The 24946-nt window shown below is 34.5% G+C and overlaps 2 protein-coding genes and 1 long non-coding RNA gene across 3 annotated transcripts; all 3 read right to left on the minus strand.

The window, feature by feature from the left end:
• Positions 1-761: 761 nt before the first annotated feature.
• Positions 762-10184, minus strand: LOC127741251 (uncharacterized). Its single transcript, XM_052253341.1, has 16 exons — positions 8785-10184; positions 8259-8711; positions 7997-8119; positions 7708-7910; positions 7397-7607; positions 7059-7296; positions 6804-6954; positions 6413-6715; positions 4430-5807; positions 3889-4359; positions 3658-3810; positions 2312-2517; positions 1991-2198; positions 1642-1879; positions 1396-1546; positions 762-1300 (listed from the first exon to the last, which is right to left on the minus strand). The coding sequence occupies exons 1-16, from the start codon at positions 10142-10144 to the stop codon at positions 995-997; spliced, it is 6153 nt and encodes a 2050-aa protein (XP_052109301.1). The 5' UTR covers positions 10145-10184; the 3' UTR covers positions 762-994.
• A 940-nt stretch (positions 10185-11124) lies between these two features.
• Positions 11125-15199, minus strand: LOC107462061 (G-type lectin S-receptor-like serine/threonine-protein kinase At4g03230). The gene is given in 8 exon segments (XM_052252678.1): positions 11125-11726; positions 11817-12057; positions 12089-12191; positions 12311-12521; positions 12609-12811; positions 12902-13018; positions 13165-13623; positions 13734-15199. Coding segments are annotated over 8 exon segments (2991 nt in total). The 5' UTR covers positions 15085-15199; the 3' UTR covers positions 11125-11420.
• Positions 15200-17900: 2701 nt separating this feature from the next.
• Positions 17901-18989, minus strand: LOC107461988 (uncharacterized). Its single transcript, XR_001586703.3, has 2 exons — positions 18386-18989; positions 17901-18105 (listed from the first exon to the last, which is right to left on the minus strand). It is a non-coding gene; the product is annotated as an uncharacterized LOC107461988 (long non-coding RNA).
• Between the last annotated feature and the right edge of the window lie 5957 nt (positions 18990-24946).

Here is a 24946-nt window from a genome sequence, read left to right on the forward strand (position 1 = left end):
TTATTATTTTCTAATTAAAATTACTTTGATAATAATGTTTATATGGTCTCATGTCGATTATAGATGTATTGTTTAGTCATTGCAAAACTCATCCCGTTTTTTCTAAAAATATTTTTTAGGAATAAATACTTGACTATGTGAGACTTTCTATTTAAGAGTAACAATCTACAACGAGTATCTATTCTTTATCGAGTACCTAGGTGTATATGCTCCATATGTCACAGACAGAATCTAACTATTCTTAATTATTTTAATTTTTGTTAAAAATGTATAACTATTTATTTTAAAACTTGTGAAATATTTGTAAATTTCTTGTTCTAACTTATATTTATGTATGTTAGACTTGCTATGGAATTATTCTCTTGAGCACCGGTCATGACTCATTTTAGGCCATAACACATTTACTTTTGTAATCTTCCTTTCTCTTTTTTTCTGCTCCGTTGCATAAACCAAGAAGAAGCTTTCTTCTCTTTCTTCATGTTTCTGACGGAAGTGAACTCGTGAATGATAGCTTTGGAAGGCTTCCATTTAAATGATGCAACTTGGGCTGAATTTGCTTCGCTTACCTCTCAGCCGATGTGATTTCTTTGTTATTTCCTTTTGGACTTACTTTTAGCAGCTTCTGTTTTTGTTTCAATTGATTTGGGCTGATCTATTTTATTTTTTTGCCCTGTAATACTAATCAAACACAATCAAAAGTTAATTAGGTGTTTAATCCAATAAAATAATGTTTGTCATTGGTTTAAAATTAGTTATATACATAACTCAACACATAAACCTTGTTTTCTTCTTGTTTTACCTGTGAAGTCTCAATACAATTTGAATAAAAATGCACCCCTTAGCAAGGCAATAGTTACGTCAAACATTGATCAATTTGGAGGTTAGGACTTGCTGCAAAGAAATGCAATAAAAATGAACCAAGCGCTTTAGAAAGCAGCTTCAGATCCAAGGAAGAAGCAAAAACATATCATTTGATGCCTTGAGCTTTCTCACTCTATCGACCTTCCTGATAATGAGTGGTACTCTCAAATTGCATATTTATTTCTGTTGATTTACTGGAAGAAGTTGTGGGTTGGCCTCTGCTGGCAAAAAATGTTGGTTGTTTTGGGGTTGGAAGGGTTGAAGTCTCACTATCGAGCATGGTCACTACACTTGACATGCTTGGTCGGTCACTTGGTTCATCTTGGACACACAAGAGTGCAGCATGTGCACACCTAATAAACTGATTCTCATTGCAACTTTCTACTAAACTCATGTCCATTAAATCTATCAACTTATTCTCTGTCCACAGTTTCCATGCCTGGAACAATCTTGAAAGAAAATAATAATAAGTAATCACACTTACATAGCTAAAAGAAATTTGAAGGGAAATTATTGGACTAGGGTGAGACTTACGTAGCCTAAAAGGCTTGGAACTTGGCTGGATTGATAAAATCCAGTGTTCTTTTTTCCACTTATAATCTCTAGTAAGACTACACCAAAGCTGAAAACATCAGATTTGGTCGAAAAGAATCCATCTAATGCATATTCAGGAGACATATATCCACTGTAAAAAGAAAAAATCGTCAGTAATTAACATGAAAGTAATCTTTAACAATGAATTAATATCATGCCAAAACATACACAAACTATCAAACTTACTAAGTGCCCACTACTCTCTCTGTGTTCGTCTCAGTTTCTTTGCCTCCTACTATTCTTGCCAAGCCAAAATCTGAAATTTTAGGTTGCATCATCTTATCCAAAAGAATGTTGCTAGTTTTTAAATCTCGATGAATTACTCTTAGTCTGGAGTCTTGATGAAGGTATAATATTCCTCGAGCAACTCCTAAAATGATGTCAAACCGTATTTGCCAATCCAAATGTACACTTTGTTTAGGATCTTTGCAGAATTCCAAATTTGCATGCCAATGAAAGCAGTTACAGTTAGTAATTGAACTAGATATATTTGGAATGAACTAAATCATACTGATAGATATACTTTGGGACTAACCGAAAATAAATGAGTCTAAGCTTTTGTTAGGCATATACTCATAGAGTAAAATCTTTTCTTCTCCTTTGATGCAATAGCCTCTTAGCCTAACAAGATTTCGATGCTGTAATTTGGCTATCAAAACAACCTCATTCTTAAACTCAAGTAAACCTTGTGACGAAATACTTGAAAGCCGTTTTACTGCAACAACTTCATCTTGAAGCTTACCCTGAAAAAACAAATAACATGTTATGTCATTCTCGGAAACTTAATTAGCTAGAAAGTAGAAAGTAACTAAACAAAAATGGATAAATAGATCTATATATATGCCTCGTTGATCACCTTGTAGACCGGTCCATAACCACCTCGTCCAAGCTTATTTGCATCAGAGAAGTTATCTGTTGCTATTAGTATGCTCTCAAAATCAAAGAATGGTACTTCTATGTCTTCATGGTCTTTTTCTTCAAATCCTTCAACCTCCATCAAATCCTTCACATGTCTCTCACTATCATAAAATCTCCCTCGATTTCTCTGAATTTTATCCTTGTCTGAAAATTTGTAAACAGGCAGATAACAATGGGTTTTCTTTTTTTTTTTAATTAAAAGCAGTTGATACTAGGGATGGCAAAACTCCCCGGGATGCGGGGATCCCTGCGGGAATTGCCCCGAATGGAGATCCGACTGTGGGGAATTTTTTTCGCGGGGATGGGGATGGGAGACGAAATTCCCCCGAGGTAGGAGCGGGACCGAGCGGGGATCCCCACCCCGTCCCCGCTAATCCCCGAAATTCTAAAGTTGCTTAATTGTCCTTAATAGTTTATTTTTCATATATGTTTTTTAGTCATTTCACATGCCATATAACCCTAATAGTTTATTCTAAATTTAATTAATTGTCTTTAATAGTTTATTCCTAATTCTTATTTGCATAACCTTCTTTAGTTCATAGATCTCTAACGTCATCCATACTCCATCCAACCTCTCTGTAGCCACTCTCTCGCCACTCTCCCGTCTCACTGCATTGTCACCCCTCACTGTTCCATCACCCTCACCGTGTTGTTCTCTATATTCGTGGCGTTCCTTTCCACAATTCTATCATCGTGTCCATTCTTCTCTTTGATGCCGTGTCCCCTACCTCTACCCTCGTCCACTGCCCTATGCTCTGGCTTGCCATGACGTCTCCCACCGCGTCATTTGAAAGTCACCATCTTGACGTTTGGACTTTTTATATAAAATCTTGCTATTTTTATATAGGATAGATACTTTCAACTTTATTATGAAAATTAATAATTAGTCAAAACTATTAGAGAGATTGAGGAATAGGGTTCCCGCGGGAAATGGGGCCAAATGGAGAATAGAGATAGGGAGCAATATTCCCCCACAATGGAGAATGAGAATGGGAATGAGGAGTAAATTTGGGGGGCGGGGATGGGGAGCAAGGAGGCCTCCCCCGCCCTCGCCCTGCCCCATTGACATCCCTAGTTGATACAACTTTATGTGAATGAAAAAATTCTCAAATAGAAAAAGAGTTTAATTTTGATGCTACAGGTTCATTCAAATATTCAATCATATTCCTATTTTTTGGAATAATCATTCAGGCGATGATTGTAAAAAGTAATTATTTTTTATCCTGTGACGATACATAATTAAATGCAATGCATTTGTAAAACTATTCTTATAAAGAAAGTTACCTTTGTTGTAAGTTATTTTCCTTCTACATAAATAAGCAGAAACTATAGCACATGCCAGAACAAGCACACTTCCAAGAGTTACTCCGATAATCAAAGACTTTTGGCTTTTTTTGTTTACCTTTTGTTCTGTACCAACAGGAATGGCTATTGCTTCTGCAAAAGAAAGATCAAGTAGGATGAATGCTTGAGTGAATTAGCAAGAATGAGTGATCAACAAAATAACATGCTTACCATTAATATCACAATTAAGAGAAGCGTTATTCCAACGATAGTTTGAATTGCAAAGACACCTCTTAGAATCTCCTGTTTTTTCACAAGTTGAGTGGTTCCAACCCTTACAATCCAGTGATTCATTGCAGATGGGTTCAGAAGGTGGTAGCCAAGTAACCTCTACTTCATCTTCTGTGCGGCACTCGTTAGTCACGTTAAACGGAAAATGGATTTGCAGAGTTTTATCGTTACGACTTTGCAGATTACAATAAGTTTCCGCAGAACTGACTTTGATGACGAACTTTCTAGAATCTGCGTCAATGCTAATAACTGTGTAACCGTCACTTGTCGTAGTAGGTACGAAACTAAGGTCTCCTGTTGAGCGGTTGCAACTGAACGTGAAGTACAAGGGATCACCACAATTGGGTCCAGTGCTCAACGGATAAGGGACTATGTTTGTTCCGCAAGGCTCACAACTTCTTGGAGTTGCTTCTGCAAACATGATAATTGTTATCCATTTCATTTTTCAAATAAATTGTATGAGTAAGAAAAAGCATGATACCTATGTCTGATATATCTACCCGGACAGAGAGATTACGGCCGAAGTATCCTTCTTGGAGTGTAATTAAATCGTGTGTCCAAATCCAGCAAGTAGAGAAACTAAGGTCACGCCTTGTAGTGTCCATAGGAACACTATAAGAATAGGCCTGGCACTTGGGGCACATTTTAACGCACTTGTCCTTACAATCAGTTTCATTTGCTGCCGTGTAATATACATCAGGGTTTCGCACTTTCACCATCACCAAATTCAAGAACCCTATGCCTTCTCCGCACGACGATGATTTTCTAGCACAATAGCCATTAGTATCACCTTCGCTAACTTGGTTAAATCCCGGTAAACACTTGCATCGCTCCACGTTGTTGTCGTTGCAGGTGAAGAAGTTGCCGCAAAAATTGTATGAGTCGCATAAGCTCTTTGGAGCTTTCCAATAAACCAACCAATCACCTTGGAAATTGTCCCTTGTTAGAAACTGAAGATACCCAGTTGAATTCATCAATAGCCTTGTGTTCTCGTAGTTCGTAGGACTCACGGGATTACCTAGTTTCGTTGAAGAGCTGAAGTTGCTCAAAAAGTAAGCTACAGCATCAAACTCTGAATCTGGATTCAAGTGTCCGTTTTGTCCACTACTCTCCCAATAGAGCTTATTGTTGTTCAAGATTATGTAAGGAGGGTTGTCCCCTGCTGTTTGAGACATGATCTTGAAGGTGAAGTTCCCAGGTCGTGGATCACTGTCACCACTCCAACAAGTTAGTTCCATGGTTGTATCCATTTTCATACCCGGAAGAAACGTGTCTGTGGGGTGTTGGAAACTCTGCCATATATTCTCATCGTTTTGGAACAATACTAGGTTCCCTGAATCCATTAGCTTCACTGTCCTGTTTCTTGATGAAGACCCTTCAAGTTCAGAGGACCAGTAATTGTCTTTGACCACGAGGTTTCCATCACCTGCAATTTGGAACACTCCAACATGGGAATTCAAGATTGGTTTGTCTCTATTGGCCACCCATACCACTGTCGGCAGTTCTGATGAGAAGGTCTGTGATTGGTAGTACCATATTCCAAGGTAAGTCTCTGTTGGGTTTCCAGCTGGAGAAAAGAAGCCTAATACAAATCTTTGTCCAGCTGAAACAAGAACACTTGTAATTCCAGTTATGTTTTGGCCAGGATTTAAGAAATCCCTTGCCAAACAGGACTTAAAGGAGCATGGCAACTGCAGATAGAAGAGGAAGAGGAAAGTGATTGTTCTCATGTTACCTGTTAAGGTCAAAAATGGAGGTTTGGTAGTTTTATGCATGTCATGACAAAAAATGGGGTATGCTATAGAACATGTGGGTATTATTAATTTGTTATCCTCCTTCAGCTGCAATTTGCACACAAACTGCTAGGTTGATACAATTGTCCTTCTCCTACTACCACATTGGGTATTATTAATTTGTTATCCTCCTCCATCATAATATTCCGGTATGTACTTAGCTTTAGTTTCAACATGAATATATAAATAAAAAGTAATACTCCCCACAGGGACTCGTGACTTGCTAGCTGCCATGCTAGTCCAAGTCGTTGTAAATGCTGCTAAATCCCATATACCTAAGTAGAAAATTCAATCATTGAATGGTATTATTTGTACTATTATTGGAATTCTTTTTCCCAAGAGATATTATGAGATGTTATTTAAATTTAATAAAAAAAATTGAAACAGACGACCAACAATGTTAGATATGCTATAGAGGAGGAGCTTTTTCTACTTTCACATGAGTTTTAACCGCATAATCATTAAGGATATGAGCACACTAGTTATAGCTTAAATTTGTGTGATTCCATTTTCTTTACACTTTATCTTTCTATCTTTTTCTAACGTTTATTTAGCTTAAACCTTACATGATAATCAGCGAAAAGGATCATATCAAGATAAATTTCATGATCCAAAGAGCATCTTAAATTAATCTTTCAAAAAAATTTCTATCATATTTTAGTCTAATCCACCATGTCTTCTTGATAACTGCTCTCAACTTGCATAGTTGTCTCTGGTTTGCTTGAAGAAAAAGGAGTAGTGCTCCTAGTCCTTCTAACTGCATAAAATGTTGGTTGTGTAGGAGTAGGGATGGTTGCAATCTCGCTATCAAGCATTGTCACAACATTTGACATGGTTGGTCGATCACCTGGTTCATCTTGCACACACAAGAGTGCAATTTGTGAACACTTGATAAATTGATTCTCGTCGCAATTTCCACTGAAAGATGCATCCATTAAATCCGTAAGCCTATTCTCTGTCCATAATCCCCATGCCTGAGATAATGTCCATTATTGTAATCAAGTCAGCATAACAACAAAACAAAAGAACAATAACAAAGAGTGTAAGATACGAAAAACATACATATCCCAAAAGGGTAGCAGTTTGTTTGAATTGATAGAATCCTGTGTTCTTTTTTCCACTTAGAATCTCTAATATGACTACACCAAAACTGAAAACATCAGATTTGATTGAGAAAAATCCATCCAAAGCATACTCTGGTGCCATATATCCACTGAAAAAAGATTTATTGTAACATGTCACGAAACTAATCTCCATGTGTAAATATCTTCTGATAAATATGTTATGATTACAATTGCATAGTCTTGGAGAACTTACTATGTTCCCATGACTCTCTCTGTGCTTGCTTCAGTTTCTTTTCCTCCAAATATTTTTGCAAGTCCAAAATCTGAAATCTTTGGTGTCATATCCTTGTCTAAAAGAATGTTGCTAGTTTTTAGGTCTCTATGAATTACTCTTAGTATAGAGTCTTGGTGAAGATATAGCAATCCTCGTGCAATGCCCAAAATTATGTCAAATCGCATTTGCCAGTTCAGGAGCAGAGTTCGTGTCCGATCTACCACATCGATGTTCAAAGAAACAAGGTTAATAATTTATGAAAACAAAAATTAAGATTTACTTCCTGTAAGTTACATAATGGACCATGTGAGATATACCAAATATAAATGAGTCCAAACTTTTGTTTGGCATATATTCATAGAGTAAGATTTTTTCATCCCCTTTTACACAGTAGCCTCTGAGTCTAACAAGGTTCCGATGTTGGAGTTTGGCAATTAAAACAGTCTCATTCTTGAACTCCTCTAACCCTTGAGTAGAAACACTTGAAAGCCTTTTTACTGCAATGTCTTGACCTCCGGGAAACCTTGCCTAAATAACAGTTAATCCATGCATATGTCATGACAAACTCTTGCATAGCTTGATTGCTTAGTTTGCAAGAAATTAAAGTTAAATGAACTAACTCAATTACCTTGTAAACTGGTCCATAACCTCCTTTTCCAAGCTTGTTTGAATCTGAGAAATTATCAGTAGCTGCTACAATGCTTCCAAAAGTGTAAAATGGCACTTCAATCCCTTTACTGTGTTTTTCTTCTAAACGTCCCAAACCAATTAAACCTTTAACATGCCTTTCAGTGTCATACAAGCTCTCCTGAATTTGAATGTTTTCCCTGTCTGAACTCAATACAGAGACGAATTATGATCATTATGAAGATGAGCTGTGTGTGAATAATTGAAAGTGCAAAACCAAAAATTTTTACCTATCACTTTTTTTCTCCACACATAACCAAATACCATTGTGCTTGCTAGAAAAATCACACCAGCAAGAGTTACTATGAGAATCAAATGTACTCGGTCCCTCAAATGATTTCTTGATTTCTCATCTGTGCAATGAAGTAAATAAAATGCATAGAATAATTATAATGTAGAACCCCAAAATTTCTGGACTAATAATGTTTTAGCCTAGCAGCCTAGCATAAATGATTCATCTAACCTTGAGATTACATAGGATAGAAACCTAACCTTGCATACAATTTGAAATTGAGGAATTCCATTGATATTTTGGATCACAAAGGCACCTGTTTTTCCCTTCAATTGTTGGCATGCATGTTGAATGAGGGAAACCCCTGCAGTCATTATGCTCATTACAAGGCCGTTGGAGTGGCGGTTGCCAACTAATCTCTATTTGATCCTCTTTAAAGCACCAGTTAGTCACATAAAATGGAGGATCAGGTTTGTCATTTTGATAGATGTAATCACAATGATATGTATCATCCGTTTTGATGTAAAACTTTCTGGCATTTTCGTCGATCCAAGTAATTCTTTTCAATTGTCCTCCGGGCATCATGAAACTTACCTGCCCTGTTGAGTAGCTGCAATTGAACTTATAGTATTCCGGGTCTCCACAGTTTGGCCCTGTACTTAGCGGATAAGGAATTGTATATATTCCGCAAGGATTACATGTCACTGTTCGCCCTGCACAGAAATATACACTTCAGGCTCAGTTCAACTTGTTACAATTTTGGTTGCCAAATCATTTAAAATTTACCTATATCTGAACTCTTGACAAGAACAGCAAGATCACCACCAGCCTCTTGGTCTACTTGAAGAGTAGCTAAATCATTTGTCCAAATCCTACACGAAGAAGAAGTAACGACACGATAGTCGTTAGAAGTGTTGTATGCATAAGCCTGGCACTGTGGATGAGACATGTTCAAGCACAAAAACTTGCATTCTTCTTCAGTCTCTGTGTTATATTCCTTTTGATCTGTCTCATCGAGTCTTATCTTAGGTAGATTGAGGAACACCATGTCTCTGTTGTCGCCATGGGATTCTGACTTTCTCACACATCCTGGGAATTTCATCCCCATTTCATAGCTCTGAGTTTCATACTCTGAAGCGAGCCTAAACCCTGGCAAACACTTGCATGGCATCCAATCATCGACGTTGCAGCTGCTAAAGTTACCACAGAAATTGTGTATCTTGCACATGCTTGAAGGATGTTTCCATTGCATGATCCATTCAGATTCTTCCCACTTCCAAAATTGTAACTCTCCTGTAGAGTTCATCACGATCCTTGTGTCTTGGTATGAATAGTACAACGATTTCGAAGTGTTTGTGTTGACATACTTGGATGGACGATTTTCTGCATCGGTGAAGTTTGTCAAGTAGTTAAGCACATCAGGGGACAAATCATTGGAATTGAGTCCATCATTCTCCCAGTGAAGTTGGTTTTGGCTATCCATGATTCTGAAACGGTTGTTTCCTGTTTGAGACATCTTGAAGGTGAAGAAGCTCTCTCTTCCACCGCCACCGCCGTCGTATCTCCAAGAAGTAAGTTCCATGGCTCTGTCTATTTCCATTCCGGGAAGAAACGTGTCTGTTGGGTATTGAAAGCTTTGCCAAATTATGTAGCTTGTTCCATTGCCATCATCATCATGATGCTGGAACAACACTAAGTTCCCAGAGTCGGTTAACTTGACTGTTCTGTTATTGGAACTGGATTTATCAAGTTTAGAAGACCAGAACGTTGACCCTGATTCATTTGTGACTAGAAGATTTCCATCTTGTGCAATTTGGAAGACTCCTCCACCATTGGAACCCAGAACAGGATTGTCTCTATTTGCAACCCAAACCATTACTGTTTTTCCTGGGTAAGTTCTGTTGGTGTTGTACCATATTCCGAGGTAACTTTGACCTGGGTTTTCCAGAGGAGAGAAGAAGCCTAGTACGAATTTTTCACCGGCTGAAGCAAGAACTTTTCTAGTTCTAGGTATGCTTTGGCCGGTGATTAGAGTATCTTGTGCAGAATGCGCCTGCAAAAAATCATACAGAAGGAAGAGTAGAAGAAGAAAAGTGAGGGTTCTCATGTTAGTTATCATCGTTTCATTTTGTTCATTGATTGTCATGGAAACTACTTTGTTTATAGACCTAACAGCACTCAACTGGTGGTTGAAAAAATACTATTCAAAGTTCAGAATAACTCATTATTTATATTTTCCTCCTATTATAAGTTTGATTTGTATATTTGTAGTTTGTTTTCCACCTCATCAGTTAAGTATCTAACAAAGTATAATAAGTAATAACAATGTGGGAAAAGGTTCCATTTTTTTCTCTCCAAAATATCACTTTCACAATTGACTGATGTAGAAACAATAAGATACATAATCCTCAGTTCCAAGTTCCAACTTTTCATATAATAATAACAAAATATACTTGTGACTTCTGAATCCAAGAAATTGTCCACGACATGTGTCTTTACTCCTTAGCTTTTTGCTGCCAATATAAATAAACAATTCAACAAGTTGACTTAGTCAATTATGACTGATACTATGGCTTACTTCTCTTGGTGCAATGGTGCTATACAAATACAAGTCAAAGTCGTCGGGTGAGATGCTAGCAGCTAGCAAGTGTAGCTACAATATTTTATGGAGCAGTAAAAAATTAATTTGCTAAAGAAAAACAAGAGATACTATTTAAAACAAGTATGCTTGCAGTGGCTAATCGGGTACCTAAATCTTGATAATAGTCTCAATCATTGATATATCTTAACCTTTGTAAAACCTCGTCTCTAGAGAGCTCTTGTTACTCCTTTGGAACTGTGCAGTTGACTAAGTTATACTAGAAAAACAATGGCTTTGGTGTTCCTTGGTAAGAGGTTTTTCGTTCGATGAGTGTTTTTAACTTTCTGTTTATTTGAAAAAAGTTTAAGTGGCTTCAAAACTAGTCAATTTATTGGTGTTTACAACAAATTACTTGCCAAAAAAGATCTTACAATAGTATATAGAACTTGAACCTGTGTTCTTGTACAAAATATGTTTTGAACCATTATACACAAACTTCCATTAGCTTATTTTCAACTATCTTATTTCACAGGACAATGAATCTCTTTGCATTAACACGTTTCACATATTATATTTGGGCAAATTCATACTAAAAGTTGATATTTAACCAATTACAGTTTGTTAGTATTAGCAGAGATAGAAGAGAAATGGCACAATGTGCCAAATATGTGGATTTCTGCACCTCCATAGGTTCCTTGCAGAGGAATCAACATTGCTCTTCTTATAAGCACACAGCTATAGCTTAAATTTTTCATGATTCTATTTTCTTTAAACCCTATATACCATAACTTTTCATGATTATATTTTCTACCATATTAGAGTCTAATCCACCATGTATTATCTATCTCCCTTCTTGATAACTGCTCTCAATTTGCATGGTTGTTTCTGGTCTGCTCGAAGAAGATGCAGTAGTGCTTGTAGTCCTTCTAATTGCATAAAATGTTGGTTGCGTAGGAATAGGGATGGTTGCAATTTCGCTATCAAGCATTGTCACAACAGTTGACATGGTTGGTCGATCACTTGGTTCATCTTGCACACACAAGAGTGCAATTTGTGCACACTTGGTAAATTGATTCTCATTGCAAGTTCCACTGAAAGATGTATCCATTAAATTCATAAGCCTATTCTCTGTCCATAGTCCCCATGCCTGAGATAATGTCCATTATTATAATACAGTCAGCAAAACAAACAAAACAAAAGAGCAATAACAAAGAGTTAGAAGATATGGAAAACATACATATCCCAAAAGGGTAGCAGTTTGTTTGAATTGAAAGAATCCTGTGTTCTTTTTTCCACTGAGAATCTCTAATAAGACTACACCAAAGCTGAAAACATCGGACTTGATTGAAAAATACCCGTCCAAAGCATATTCTGGTGCCATATATCCGCTAGAAAAGAAAAAAAAAAATCGGTTGTTATATGTAGCAAGCTAATAATCATGAGTAAATATCCGGTAATGAACAATATGTTTACAATTGCTTAGTCTTAGAGAACTTACTAGGTTCCCACAACTCTCTTTGAGAGTCTTGGTGAAGATAAAGCAATCCTCGTGCAATGCCTAGGATTATGTCAAACCGCATTGGCCATTCAAGGAGTAAAGTTCTTGAACGGTCTTTTATTTCAGTGTTTGAAAACACATCAAAAGGATCAAGGTTAGTATATTTATGATAACAAAAATCAAACTCTACTTCTTGAAAGTTACAAAATACAATATGTGAAAGTGAAACATACCAAAGATGAAAGAGTCCAAGCTCTTGTTCGGCATGTATTCATAAAGTAAAATCTTCTCATCTCCCTTTATGCAATAGCCTCTGAGTCTAACAAGGTTCCGATGTTGGAGTTTGGCAATCAAAACAATCTCATTTTTGAATTCCTCTAAGCCTTGTGTTGAAACACTTGAAAGCCTTTTTACAGCAATATCTTGGCCTCCGGGAAACCTTCCCTGAACAAGAATAATTTATTGTCATGAAAAAATCTTGCACAGATTCATTGCTGAGTTAGCAAGAAATACTAAGAAAAATTAAATAACCTTGTAGACTGGTCCATAACCTCCTCTTCCAAGCTTGTTTGACTCAGAGAAATTATCAGTAGCTGCTACAATGCTTCTGTAAGTATAAAAAGGCACTGCAATGCTTTCACTGTGTTTGTCTTCTAAACCTCCCAAGCCTATCAAACCTTTGACTTGTCTTTCACTATCATGCAAGCTCTCCTGTATTAGAATGTTCGCCCTGTCTGAATTCCATAGCTCATTTTGATTAGGATTTAAGAAGAATATAGTTGTGTGAGTAATTCAATGTTCAAAACCAAAATTAAAGTTCTTACCAATCTTGGGGTTTGTCTTGATTCTCCATACATATGCAAATATCACTGGAAATGCTAGCAAAAGCATGACGGTAAGAGTTACAACCAATAGCAATTTGTGGTTTTTTGATTCCTCTCCTGTGAAAGCAAGGAAAAAGGATAAAGATAATCAAAATGATGCAGCCAAAACACCTTCATTGACACGATGTACTCCAAGAAACATGAAAATTTCTTTCTGAAATTCTAAAAAGTGAAAATTAGCAGAGTTAAGAAGGGTGGCTAACCTTGAGTACAAGTAAGAGTTGAGGCATCCCAGTGATATTTTGAATGGCAAAAGCACCTCTTTTCCCCTGGATGAAATTTGTGTCGGCATGTTGAATGAGGCCAATCATTGCAGTCTGCGAGGTGATTACAGGGGGGTTCTGGCGCTGGATCCCAACTGACCTCAATTTCATCTGCTCCGTAGCACCAGTTGGTGACATTAAAGGGAGGATCAGGGACTCTATTTTGACTGCTGGAATCACAGCGATAAGAATTGCTGGTTTGAATGTAAAACCTTCTGGTATTTTGGTCTATCCAAGTAACTCGGTACGATTCTCCACCGGAGATTGTGAAGTTAAGCTGCCCTGTTGAGTTGTTGCAGATGAACTTGTTGTAGGTGGCATCCCCACAGCTTGGTCCAGTGCTTAGGGGATAAGGAATTACGTATATACCACAAGGCTCACATGATTTTGCCTTTGGTGCTGCACAACATACACTACACACTTGAGACACCCCTATGTATAAATCTTAAACACTTTCTCTAACACAAAAACTTAAGCTAACAGGATGAGACACATGAATAATTATATACCTATATCTGAACGGTTGACCAGAACAGAAAGAGAAGCAGTAGCAGCACCATCATCTTGGACCACTTGAAGAGTAGTTAAATCCTGTGTCCAAATTCCACATGTGAGAGGAAGACGATCATAATCTGAAACAGAGCCATTATACGAATAAGCTTGGCACCGGGGAAGATACATGTTAAGGCACGAAATCCGGCATTCATCTTCGCTTTCTGCGAGGGATTTGAGGTCTGGTGCGGTCACTCTCACCATGGTCAAGTTAATGAACATCATGCCTCTGCTGTCATACAGTGATAGTGTACTTCTGTTACATCCTGGGAATCTGGACCCTCCCTCATGGCTCTGAATCTGATTCTCCTTAAACCCTGGTAAACATTTGCAGATCCTCGAATCATCTGCAATGTCGCAGCTACTAAAGTTGCCGCAAAAATTATATATATGGCACTTGTCCGATGGCTGCCTCCATAACATCGTCCATCCTGCACCTGTAGAGTCTTCCTCTTCCCACTTCAGATACTGTATCTCCCCTGAAGAATTCATCACAATTCTTGTGTTCATGTATTTCTTATACAAGGCTTCCCAGGTCCCAGTGCTGGATATGTTCATAGTGGCTGAAAGTTTCATCGTCCGATTCACACCTTTCGTACGTGAAGACGTAGGGATATCGATGTCTGTCCAGTTAGTTAAATATTCGAGTTTGTCAGGGCTCAGTGCATCTGAATTGAGTCCATCATTTTCCCAATAGAGTTGTTGATCATTCAAGTAGATGACATAACGCTTCTTCCGAACCATCTTGAAGGTGAAGTTTCCACTCCTTAATTCCATGCCATCCATGTCCATCTGCATTCCCGGAAGAAACGTGTCTGTGGGGTGTTGGAAGCTTTGCCATATGTAATCTCCATCTTCTTCTTCATGGAACAATACCAGATTCCCAGAATCCATTAGCTGCACTCTCCTTGTTTTGTTCGTCGCCGTGGATGCAGAGCTTATTGATGTGGACCAATAGCGTCGTTTACTCGATGCATCTTCTAGTACAAGGTTTCCATCATCTGCAATATGAAAGACTCCAACATTGGAACTCACAACAGGAATCTCTCTGTTGGCAACCCATACCACTGTTTGTTTTCCAGGGTATTGTATTTGATTAGTGTTGTACCATATCCCCAGGTAACTTTCTGATGTGTTTTCGGGACGAGGAAAGAAGCCTAGTACAAATCTCTGTCCAGCTGAAACAAGAAAGCTTGATGAAGATTCTGAAGTTATGTTTTGGCCAGACTCCATAATATCTTTTGCTACAACCACTTGAGAAGTGCATTGCAGCAATGAAACAAGGAAAACTACAAGAGTAGTTCGCATGTTACTGCTGGTTCTGCTAGGAGAATAATGGCGAAATTTTTTATAGTGCTTGTGAGTTGTGATCCTTCATTGCTTAATGATTCTCTGGTGAAGAAATTATGACACAATGTTAATGGTCCTTCCTAATACAGATGATGTATATATGGGACCACTTTTCAGTTTGCATGAAGGAAATAAGAAAAATACAAAATCATATTTAAGGACTTATTTGTAATTTCAGTGGTGGACTAATCTATCACAATGATCCAAGACATATGGAAAACTTGCTAGTAGACCTTGTTCAGCCACCCAAATTTATACGTGATGATAATACATATATTTTCCACAGGTTTGAACGAATGACATGTCACCATGCATGCCTGGCTGCTCACATTCAAATTATAGGAAAAGTATAGGGAATCAGTAATTTTTGTATTTTTTGGACAGCATTTAACCATCAAAATAAAAGTGAGTGATCTTCTACCATTAGATATAATCTCACACCATTAAAAATACTATTAATGGCTAATTAATAGTTATAAAATACCAAAATTGTTGTCCCTAACATTTCTCTTATTTATATTTGAGACTAACTTTACATTGTAAATGTCACCATCATACCTCACTATGTAATAATTAATAAATATTAAATAAAATAAATTTAAACTTTTCTGACAGAATTTTTTTATTTCTCAAATATTATTATTCATTTTATTTTTACTGCATATTCTTCTAACTCAATACGTATTCTTAATCAATGCAACCGCGTTGGACATGCACTAGTACTAGTCTTCGTGGGTCATATAAAATAAAATAATTAATAAATTGCCGCGACATTTAAACCCAGCATGCTTATGTTATGTAGAACTCAGGCAAGTCCGCGTCAAAGTCTTCGTTATTTGTCAGCTTCTAGCCTTCTACCTGTTTATATTTGTGGTCTCTATCTGCACTTCATATATTTACAATTTTCTCTGCTATTACATACAAGGGTTTATAGTTATCATGGGAACCAGCTGGAATGCTATTGAATAGTAATATGGAAAATGGTATTCACTATAATCGATCATCACCGTAACATAAACATCAATGGCTGCAAGCCTACAACCTTGATATTATGTAACAATTGAACTAGTCCTCTTTCAGAGAAAAATAAAATAAAAGCCAATGAAATGGTCCTTCCTCACAAAAAGACAAATGATTTTGCTCATTATTGATCCATATTTTGGGGGAGCACCAAGTTTGTGCCATTGTGGGGGTGTAGTGAAAGCCTTAGGTCTAGCTTTTTTATTTGAAGCAAAATAGGTATTAAAATCAGAATCAGTCAACCAGTGATTTGGCTAATTTGGTTAGAGACTAGTCCATATTTGTATTTACAATTATTCTAAGTTGCTCACCAAAATTAGAACTAGCAGTATAAAATATATATTGGAATATAAATACACGCGTTAAAAATAAATTAAATTACACATATATTTATATAAATATATTAATAATTGATTTTAATAATTGATTTTAGTATACAAATAATATTTTTGTATTTATATTGATCAATGAGAGGCAAATTCATAAAAAATCGGCCAATTCGACGCAAACCGTATGCAAAATCCAAACAATAATCCACGGTAGGTACACCAGCAGTCCAAATAACACATAGAAGGACGGCTCCTCCACCAATGCTCCATACGATTTTTTTTTATCTTTATTTATTGATTTGGACTCCACATGATCATTAAAAAACAACGTTTGTTTAGTGATAATTGATAACGTCGAATTGTATATTTGGTGAATGGTGAGTGTATGGCCTTCCATGTGAATTGTGTTGAGGTATATTATGGGCTTTCAAGAGCCCATTACATATACATTTTTCAATTTTTCTTTCCATGCTATTAGAGTATTAATTCTGCCTTTATGTGCAATGTTAGGCCTAGTTGCTATAGTTTTCAAGCCCACAAACAGATTCGTCTAAGATAGGAAAGAAGTAATGACCGAAAACAAAAAAGGAAAAATTAGTAAGTATGTGAGGACTGAGGAGTGTCTGAGTGTGTATTGTGTATCTAGAATTGAAAGTTGTCTATAAAAAAAAGAAAACAAAAAAGGAAAGACGTACAAGTAGAAGAGAGAAGAGAGGTTTTAGAAGACTAGGAACCCACCCATCCAAAGAAAATACTAGGAACCTCCAGTCCTCCAGTCCAACTTTATTTATTATTTTCTTCATATTTTTATAACGTTGAAGTCACGGCTCCGGAGTCGGGACTTCACTTTAGCCATATTGTCATGTACTAAAAACTCATCCATGCTGAGAATTCAAATTAAAAGAAAATGACCCAAAAAATTGCGAGACACTACTCATACAAATGTATGCATCAGAAACTATCATCCTTGATTACGAATTTATCGATCATGATTTAATAATATGAGACATAGTCATTATAGAGTGGCTCAACAAGATTTGCACATTCATACAGAGTAATAAGGAGATTTGCCTTCTTGTGAAAGATTGTCTAGTTTTGCTTATTATAGACTAAGGAGCAACAAGGCTAGCACATAAGAATCCAGCATGTATATATATAAATATTATACTTCAAAACTCAACATGTGTGATGTTTAAATATCAAAACTCATTAATAATTTGATAATGACGAATCTCATTAAATAGTAGCTACTGAGCTAGGTTACTATTTAGTCAAATTTTATAAGAAAATTAATGAAAGTCCAAGTAATAATTTCGAACACCAAAATAGTGCCATGTGTAGTTAACGTAATTCCTATTAGTATATTCCATATTGTGTCCTACATATACGAAAATAAAAATAAAAGCAACACACACGTTAGCTATATATGAGAAACAAAACGAATGAATTATATATATCGTCCTCGCTGAATTGCTGATACAGTCATGCATTCATGCTTCATCATGTGCATAATTAACTTGCAAGACAGATCAATAGATACATACAGACAAAAAGGTTGTATCAGCTGGGGAAGTTCAAATATAATACTACTTCAATTCAGTAGATTCGTCAATTTTCCTGGCAATCGAAGCTGAAATTACCACATACACCCAAATTATTTGCAAGTAGAATAGAGGAAAACATAGGGGGAAATGGAGAACCAAAATGAAAAAAACGAAATTATTGGTAGGACTGAAAATATGAAATCTGAACGGGAGAAGCTGATAAAGTGATAAAGCATAGTAGTTTATTCCATTGTTGACACACAATCAAAGTTAGGCATTCTATGGCTTGAATTCAATATACACAGGTCATAAATTATATTCTAATATATTCACAAATGCTATACATAATTAAAGGAAGCGTATAACCTCAAGTCTCCGTGCACTAGCAAGAGTTGACGAACCAACGTTGAAAAACGGCTATTCTAGACTTGGAATCGGTACTACACTACTACTCCATTCTCATTACGAAAACGGCGTTGTTTCCTCTTCATCACCGCACACAGAATAATAATTAATAATTATATTAAGAAAAAAAAAAGAAGAAGAAATAAAATAAAACACACCCACAAGAGCATGGGGTGTGGTAGCCAGAGGAAGCAGCGGAGAATACTGGAATTAACCAATGGAAAAAGCAAAAAATGCCATAGACTCATAGACCACGTGGGTGTGGGTCCCACAAGAGCGCGTGACTGCAGTTTCCGAAATACGCGAGTGCGTGTGCGAAATGAATAAAAGGAAGGGTTGGAGTTGGTGATGATAAATTATGGGTTGGGTGTGGTCGATGATATAAGAGAGAGAGAGAGAGAATCAAATCAGGTGGAGAAGAGCACATCCATCCATCCACATATATCCCACATGGCCTAGTGTGAACCCAGTGAATAAAATCAAGCCACGCAAGCAAATCGGAATCTCCACGATGCTTTGCTTGCCACGTGGAGCCACCGCGTTGCTTCCAAATTTGCAAGGCTATAAAAATATCGCCAACACCCGAATCCGAAAGAGGTACGTATGGTATATATGAGGCTCTATCACCACACAACACAAAAGAGAAACAGAAAAAGCATTTTTGTTCCCTCAAATGAGACACCTGGCATCCCCTTTCACCACATAACCTACACACCACGTCACCATCACCTTTGCTTCTTCCTTCATTTACTTCTACACTTCTACTATTCCTCTCTACTAGTACTAGTATTTTACTGTAGATGTAGATGTAGAAACTATTTTCATTTTTTTATTAAAATTAAAATACCCCTATGACATTGCCATTTTGCCATCGATATTTCTATGTTTCGTTACAGCTCACAAAATTACTACTTGCTTGACCGGAACAAGAATTTTATTTTTTTAACATTAAAGAAATAACAGAATTCCAAATTAGCATGCATTTGTCAGAAATTATTTTTAATATGAAAATAAAAATAGTATTTTATTTAAATATTGGCAATTAAAATATATTATAGTATTGTAAAAATATAACATATTTTTCTACGTATTTTAATACGCTTTCATGTATTAGTTGGAATATTATAACATATTTAACACTCTTATATGTTGTAACACGTTTTTCACGTGTTGATTTTTCACCTATAAAATTTACTCATATGTAATTATACCAAATAATTTTATTTCTACAAAAAATACCAATATTTTTTCATATAAAAAAAATTAACCTGAATTTGTACAGACAATAATAAAATTATAATTCTTTCCTCAAAAAAAAATATAATTCCTTTTAGAATACAATAAAAGATCACCAAGTTGTTCTTTTTTCTTTAAAACAAAACGACGCTAATTTGAATTTTTTATGTTAGGGATGAGCTTCAATTATGCTGTATATATAATTGTTTGGAATTTTGTCAAAAAATTGCTTCGTGATAAACTGATAATGATCAAGCCACCGTTTGAATAATAAAGATTTACGTCAAAATTATATTAAAGAATCTTGTCCTTTTTTCATAAAACGAATAGAGAAAACACGCTAAATCTTATAATGCATGACCAAATTCAGCTAATGTATAATACAAACTTTCATTACTGACGAGACCTTTCTTTGCATTAAGTCCACATATAATATGCCTATGGCTATTGGCTATTATAACCTTACTATTCTTTCTTGGCCGGCTAATTATGGCTAACAACAAATTACGGTACCATTAAGCCCTCAACCATGCATGACGGTGAAGATGTTCACCACACATTATAAAATAATATATGTGTATTATTGAATGGTTTTATTGGATCTTAAAAAAAATTAATAAGATCACAAATAATTGAGTGAGCTACTAAAAACACAAGTACTAATCATTTATTTCCAAAACGAACAATGAATGCATGAGGGCATAATTTTCTAACATTTGGAGTGCTCCTTGCTACTCTTCTACTTACCATAATATCTAGTAAAGTTAACCAAGACTACTCTAACACTCTTCAGTTATTTATAGTACTAGTAGGTAAACTTGAAGTATTGAGAATTTATATTACCATGCCGTAGCAATACTCGCCAACTAAAATTTTGTGGAGCTATTTCCAAATTTATTGGTTGATCATATGATTAATCAATATATATGATAACTCCCTAAAACTAGAACGCATTTGCGGGGCAAATGCGTGCAAATGCGGAAGATAGCCACGGTTAATCAGCGGTTGTTTATCAAATAGTCACAAATTGATAAAATATGAACGGTTATAATAGTAGTTTAGACTTTTGCTATAAAAGAAATTAAGATAGCGGTGATTAGTTTTTTAATTGTCACAATTCAAATCAACAAGAGAGCCAACGTTTTAAGTGTCCCTTCATCCACTTGATCAAAAGTTCAGAACTCTAAAATTTGAATCACTTCCTCTTCTTCAACCCTAACTTCTTTTCGACCATCAACACAACACCACCATCAATTATCACCTCCAGTGTCTCTGTTAAAATTATGTAACCACCATCTTTATCATTATCATCTTTTTCTTCTTGTTTTTCTTTCAACTTCATCGAATAATCATCACGAATACGCTTTTTCTCTTTTTTTTTTCTGTAATTAGATTATTAATTAAAAATATTTTATAAAAATATATAAAACCTAAAAGACCAAATATGATTAAAAAAATAAAATTTCTCAATTACTTTTTTAATCACAACGCAAAAATTATAATTTGTTATTTCAGACAAATAGAAAATTAAAATATAAAATCATATTTATATTTAAAAAAATAGTCAAACAAAAGTTAAAACGTCCAAAATAATTTTACATATTTTATGTGATTTTAAAAATATTTGATAATAAAAAATAATTAATAAAAAATAATTAAAATTTATCTTATTTAATATTTATTAATTATTTAAATAAATTTTGACTCTTTTTTTTCTAACATTACCGATGTGATTTAAATGCTAAACTAAACACATACTCTTATTCACGGCTAATATGTCTTTACTCAGTTGAATACTTGATTATTAACATGTCTTTAATTTATTTCTAACATTCCTAAGATAGTGAATAATTAAAGGGTGTTGGCAATAATTACGTTTAGAATACTTATTGAAAATCGTTTAAAAATCATTGTCATTATTGAGTAATTTTCCTTTTCATATAAAATTGCTTTGTTTTAATATATCTAACAAGTTATTTTTATGTGATTTTACGATCACATGTTTAAATATTGGAATCAACTAATAATATATTTTTCAAATTAAGCCGTCAATATTATACTTTTTAGATTTGACTCTATCTTATTTAACGTAATATAATACTTATATACCGAATTGTAGTTCTTTTATGCTTAAGTTAAACAAATTTTAATAAGTTCAAATTTTAGAATCCACCACCAATGTATTTAGGAAAAGTATATGGAATCAAAAGATTATCAGTTAAAACTAAACAAAATTAAAAGTCTAAGGAGTCAGCAGTTTTATTGAATTTTGGCCAGCATGTAATCAGCAGAGAAAAGTGAGCCATTGGATAAAATCTCACACCAATCTCACACAATCAAATTATTATTGATGGCTAGTTGATGGCTAACAATCACAAAAATTATTGGCCCCTAGCATTCCTCTTAATTTATATTAATAATTAATTAATTTTAAATTTTTTTAATTTAAAATTTTAAAATTTTAAAATTAATTAAATAAATCTAATTAATATCTATAAAATCATTCCTCTTATCTCTCACATTAACCTACTCATCTCTAATAATCACACACACCTCTATTTCACCGTCAGGCCCTCTCTGCCTCTCCACTGCGATCCACTCTTCTTCTATCACTGACATCTGACTCGTCGGATTCCAATTGTGAACCTGAGTTATCTTGGTAATAGAAAACATGCTTCTAATGGCGCTGTATCCATATCTTTACACTGCATTCATCATTTTCCTGCAGTTCATGTGAAGAATTACGAATACTCCGTTTCATGTTGCGCACATCATTTCAAGTGAGAAAATCATGATTCATCACGGTTTTAGGGTCCACCTTGCTTCTGCATCACCTCTACATGGTGCTATATTATGTTATCAAGAGATATCCCAACATAAAGCATAGACATCACTTTCTGGCGTAACTCATCAGAAATGTATGAAGCATACATAGCTCTTGTTCCTATTGCATCCCTACCCCGTTTAAGGATATTTGGTGCCGTTTTGATGATTAAAGAGACTGCAAACTGCACACTTGATCTTACTTAAAAGGAGTCCTTGAATAATTACAGAAATATAAAAAAATATTCATTTAATATAAAAAAAAAATATTCTAATACTTAACAAAAGAAATATCCAATTATATTTTAGCAAAAATAATTAAATATCTATAAAATTTAAAAAAATTATGAAATTCTTAAAAAATAGAGACATTCACATTTGTAATACAAAAAATTCGAAAAATATATAAAAGAACATCCATTTAGTATGAAAAAGAAACATTCTGATACTTAATAGGAGAAACATCCATATATATTAACTCGTAGAGATTTTAGATTCATCTAAAAATGTTTGACTAATTTTTTGCTAATATCCTTTTGATTCTTTTCATGTATTTATCAAATTAAGCAATTTATATCATATTTTTTGAATGCAGTATTTACCATAAATTACTTAACGTAATATATTTATGGATCGAGCTGTTCTTTTATAGTTAAGTTAGACAAATTCTAATTTAAATCAAATACTATCATTATCATTATCGAAACATTATAATTAAATTATATGTTTGGCAAAACTTGTTCTTACATTAACACAAAAATTACATTTTTAAAGTTCTTAATTCGCTTCGTATTATGATTTGAAAAATTGTATTTAAAGATTTAATTTCAATCTTTTAATTCTTTAATTAACACTGTTATTCAACAATTTTTTTTATTTAGATGATCACTATTCAGTCGTTGAATATATAAATAATTAATTTTTTATTGGTATGATAAAAACATAATTAAATATTTTTATAAAAATTCTCAAATTAATAATTAAATCTTATTTTCAAACCTAAATACAACACCATACATTATTTAAGGATGATTAGAGTTCCAATGATGAACGAATAAAACTATATTATCGATGATCTTTAATATATTTTTATACTGATATTTAGCAGTCATCTAAACAAAATTGGATACTCATTGCATATGATGTCAGTAAAAAAATAAAATAAAATAAAAAAGCTTCTAGATATACAATACTATAAAATAAAAAATATTATTTTTAATGACAAAATTTGATTCACATATAATATATTTATTTAGATTTGTATGTATATTTATATATCAATCTAACAGATTAAATTAGGACTAAAATTAAAAAAATAAAATTTAACATAAGATATCAACCATAAATACTAAAACGTATGTTTTATTTAAAATGCCAGCTTAAATATAATAATAGAGAGAATAACAATAATAAAACAATTTGAGACATTGAAAAAAAGATATTTGTTAATTTTATAAATATTACTTAAGAGTGTCTTAAAAATATTTATTAAAAAATTTAAAATTTTAAAATATATATTATAAAATATTTAATTTTAATGTATTGTTAATATAAAAAAAATTTATACATATATTTAGTTATGTATTATTATGCCAAAAAGTAATTATTTAAAAAAATATATTTAAAACATTAAAATTAAAAATTTTATTATAAATGTCAAATTCTCATGTTTTTAATAATCCATTTCGTTAGAGGAATAATGAAAAATCTAAATAATATGAACAATAAATTCTAAATTTAGTTCAACACAAGAAAAAAAATAAAAAAACTCTTCAAATTATATAAACCAAAAATTTTAAACAGTTATTTTAAAAAATTAACTTTTTTTAACTTTATCAAAATAATTCACTCAAACATCCTCTTTCTCCAAATCATTTGCCACCTCCTCCCTCTCTCATTAATCATCCTACCTCTTTGGCGTTAGAAACTCCCTCACTGCCCATCATCGCCCTCTTCTCCATCGCGGGATCGTCATCAAACAACCATTCATGTAGTTATTAAAATAATCATCCAGGTACCTAATAAAATGATCATCCATCATTTGTTAATTGTATATACTTAAACTGAATCGAATAAAATAACCATCCAATTAAGAATTAAAATAACCATCTACATACCTAGTGAATTGAACATCCGACACATTTGCGGGGTGGAGAGAATCGATGGCGACACATAGAGGCAGGGGAGGAGTTGTCGTCAGTGAATGAAGATGGGACAGTAAAAAGCAGTTCAACCAACTCGGACTCTATTTACGTGGATGTGAGAGGTAATGAACGTACGAAAATGCAACCGTGTATGACAATGTATGTTGAGCGGATCAGTTGCGGATGGTAACGTTAGGATGGAAAACGCAGTGGGCTGTGGCGGAGGCTGCACGGTCAGCGGCGGGTAGGCAGCATGAAGGAGGCTGCTGTATAGGGCTTGTGCGGCACGATCGCATATTTGCAGAGAGGTTTGGCAGCG

The sequence above is a fragment of the Arachis duranensis genome, chromosome 8 (assembly GCF_000817695.3).
Source record: "Arachis duranensis cultivar V14167 chromosome 8, aradu.V14167.gnm2.J7QH, whole genome shotgun sequence".
Lineage (NCBI taxonomy): Eukaryota > Viridiplantae > Streptophyta > Magnoliopsida > Fabales > Fabaceae > Arachis > Arachis duranensis.

Excerpts from the sequence above, each read along its gene's own strand:
- LOC127741251 (XM_052253341.1), bottom strand. The coding sequence starts at position 10,144 with ATGACAATCAATGAACAAAATGAAACGATGATAACTAACATGAGAACC. Across the intron at positions 3,811-3,888 it reads TCTTAATTGTGATATTAATG|AAGCAATAGCCATTCCTGTT; the intron begins GTAAGCATGTTA and ends TTTCTTTTGCAG. Across the intron at positions 1,301-1,395 it reads TTCCAAGCCTTTTAGGCTAC|GCATGGAAACTGTGGACAGA; the intron begins GTAAGTCTCACC and ends AGATTGTTCCAG.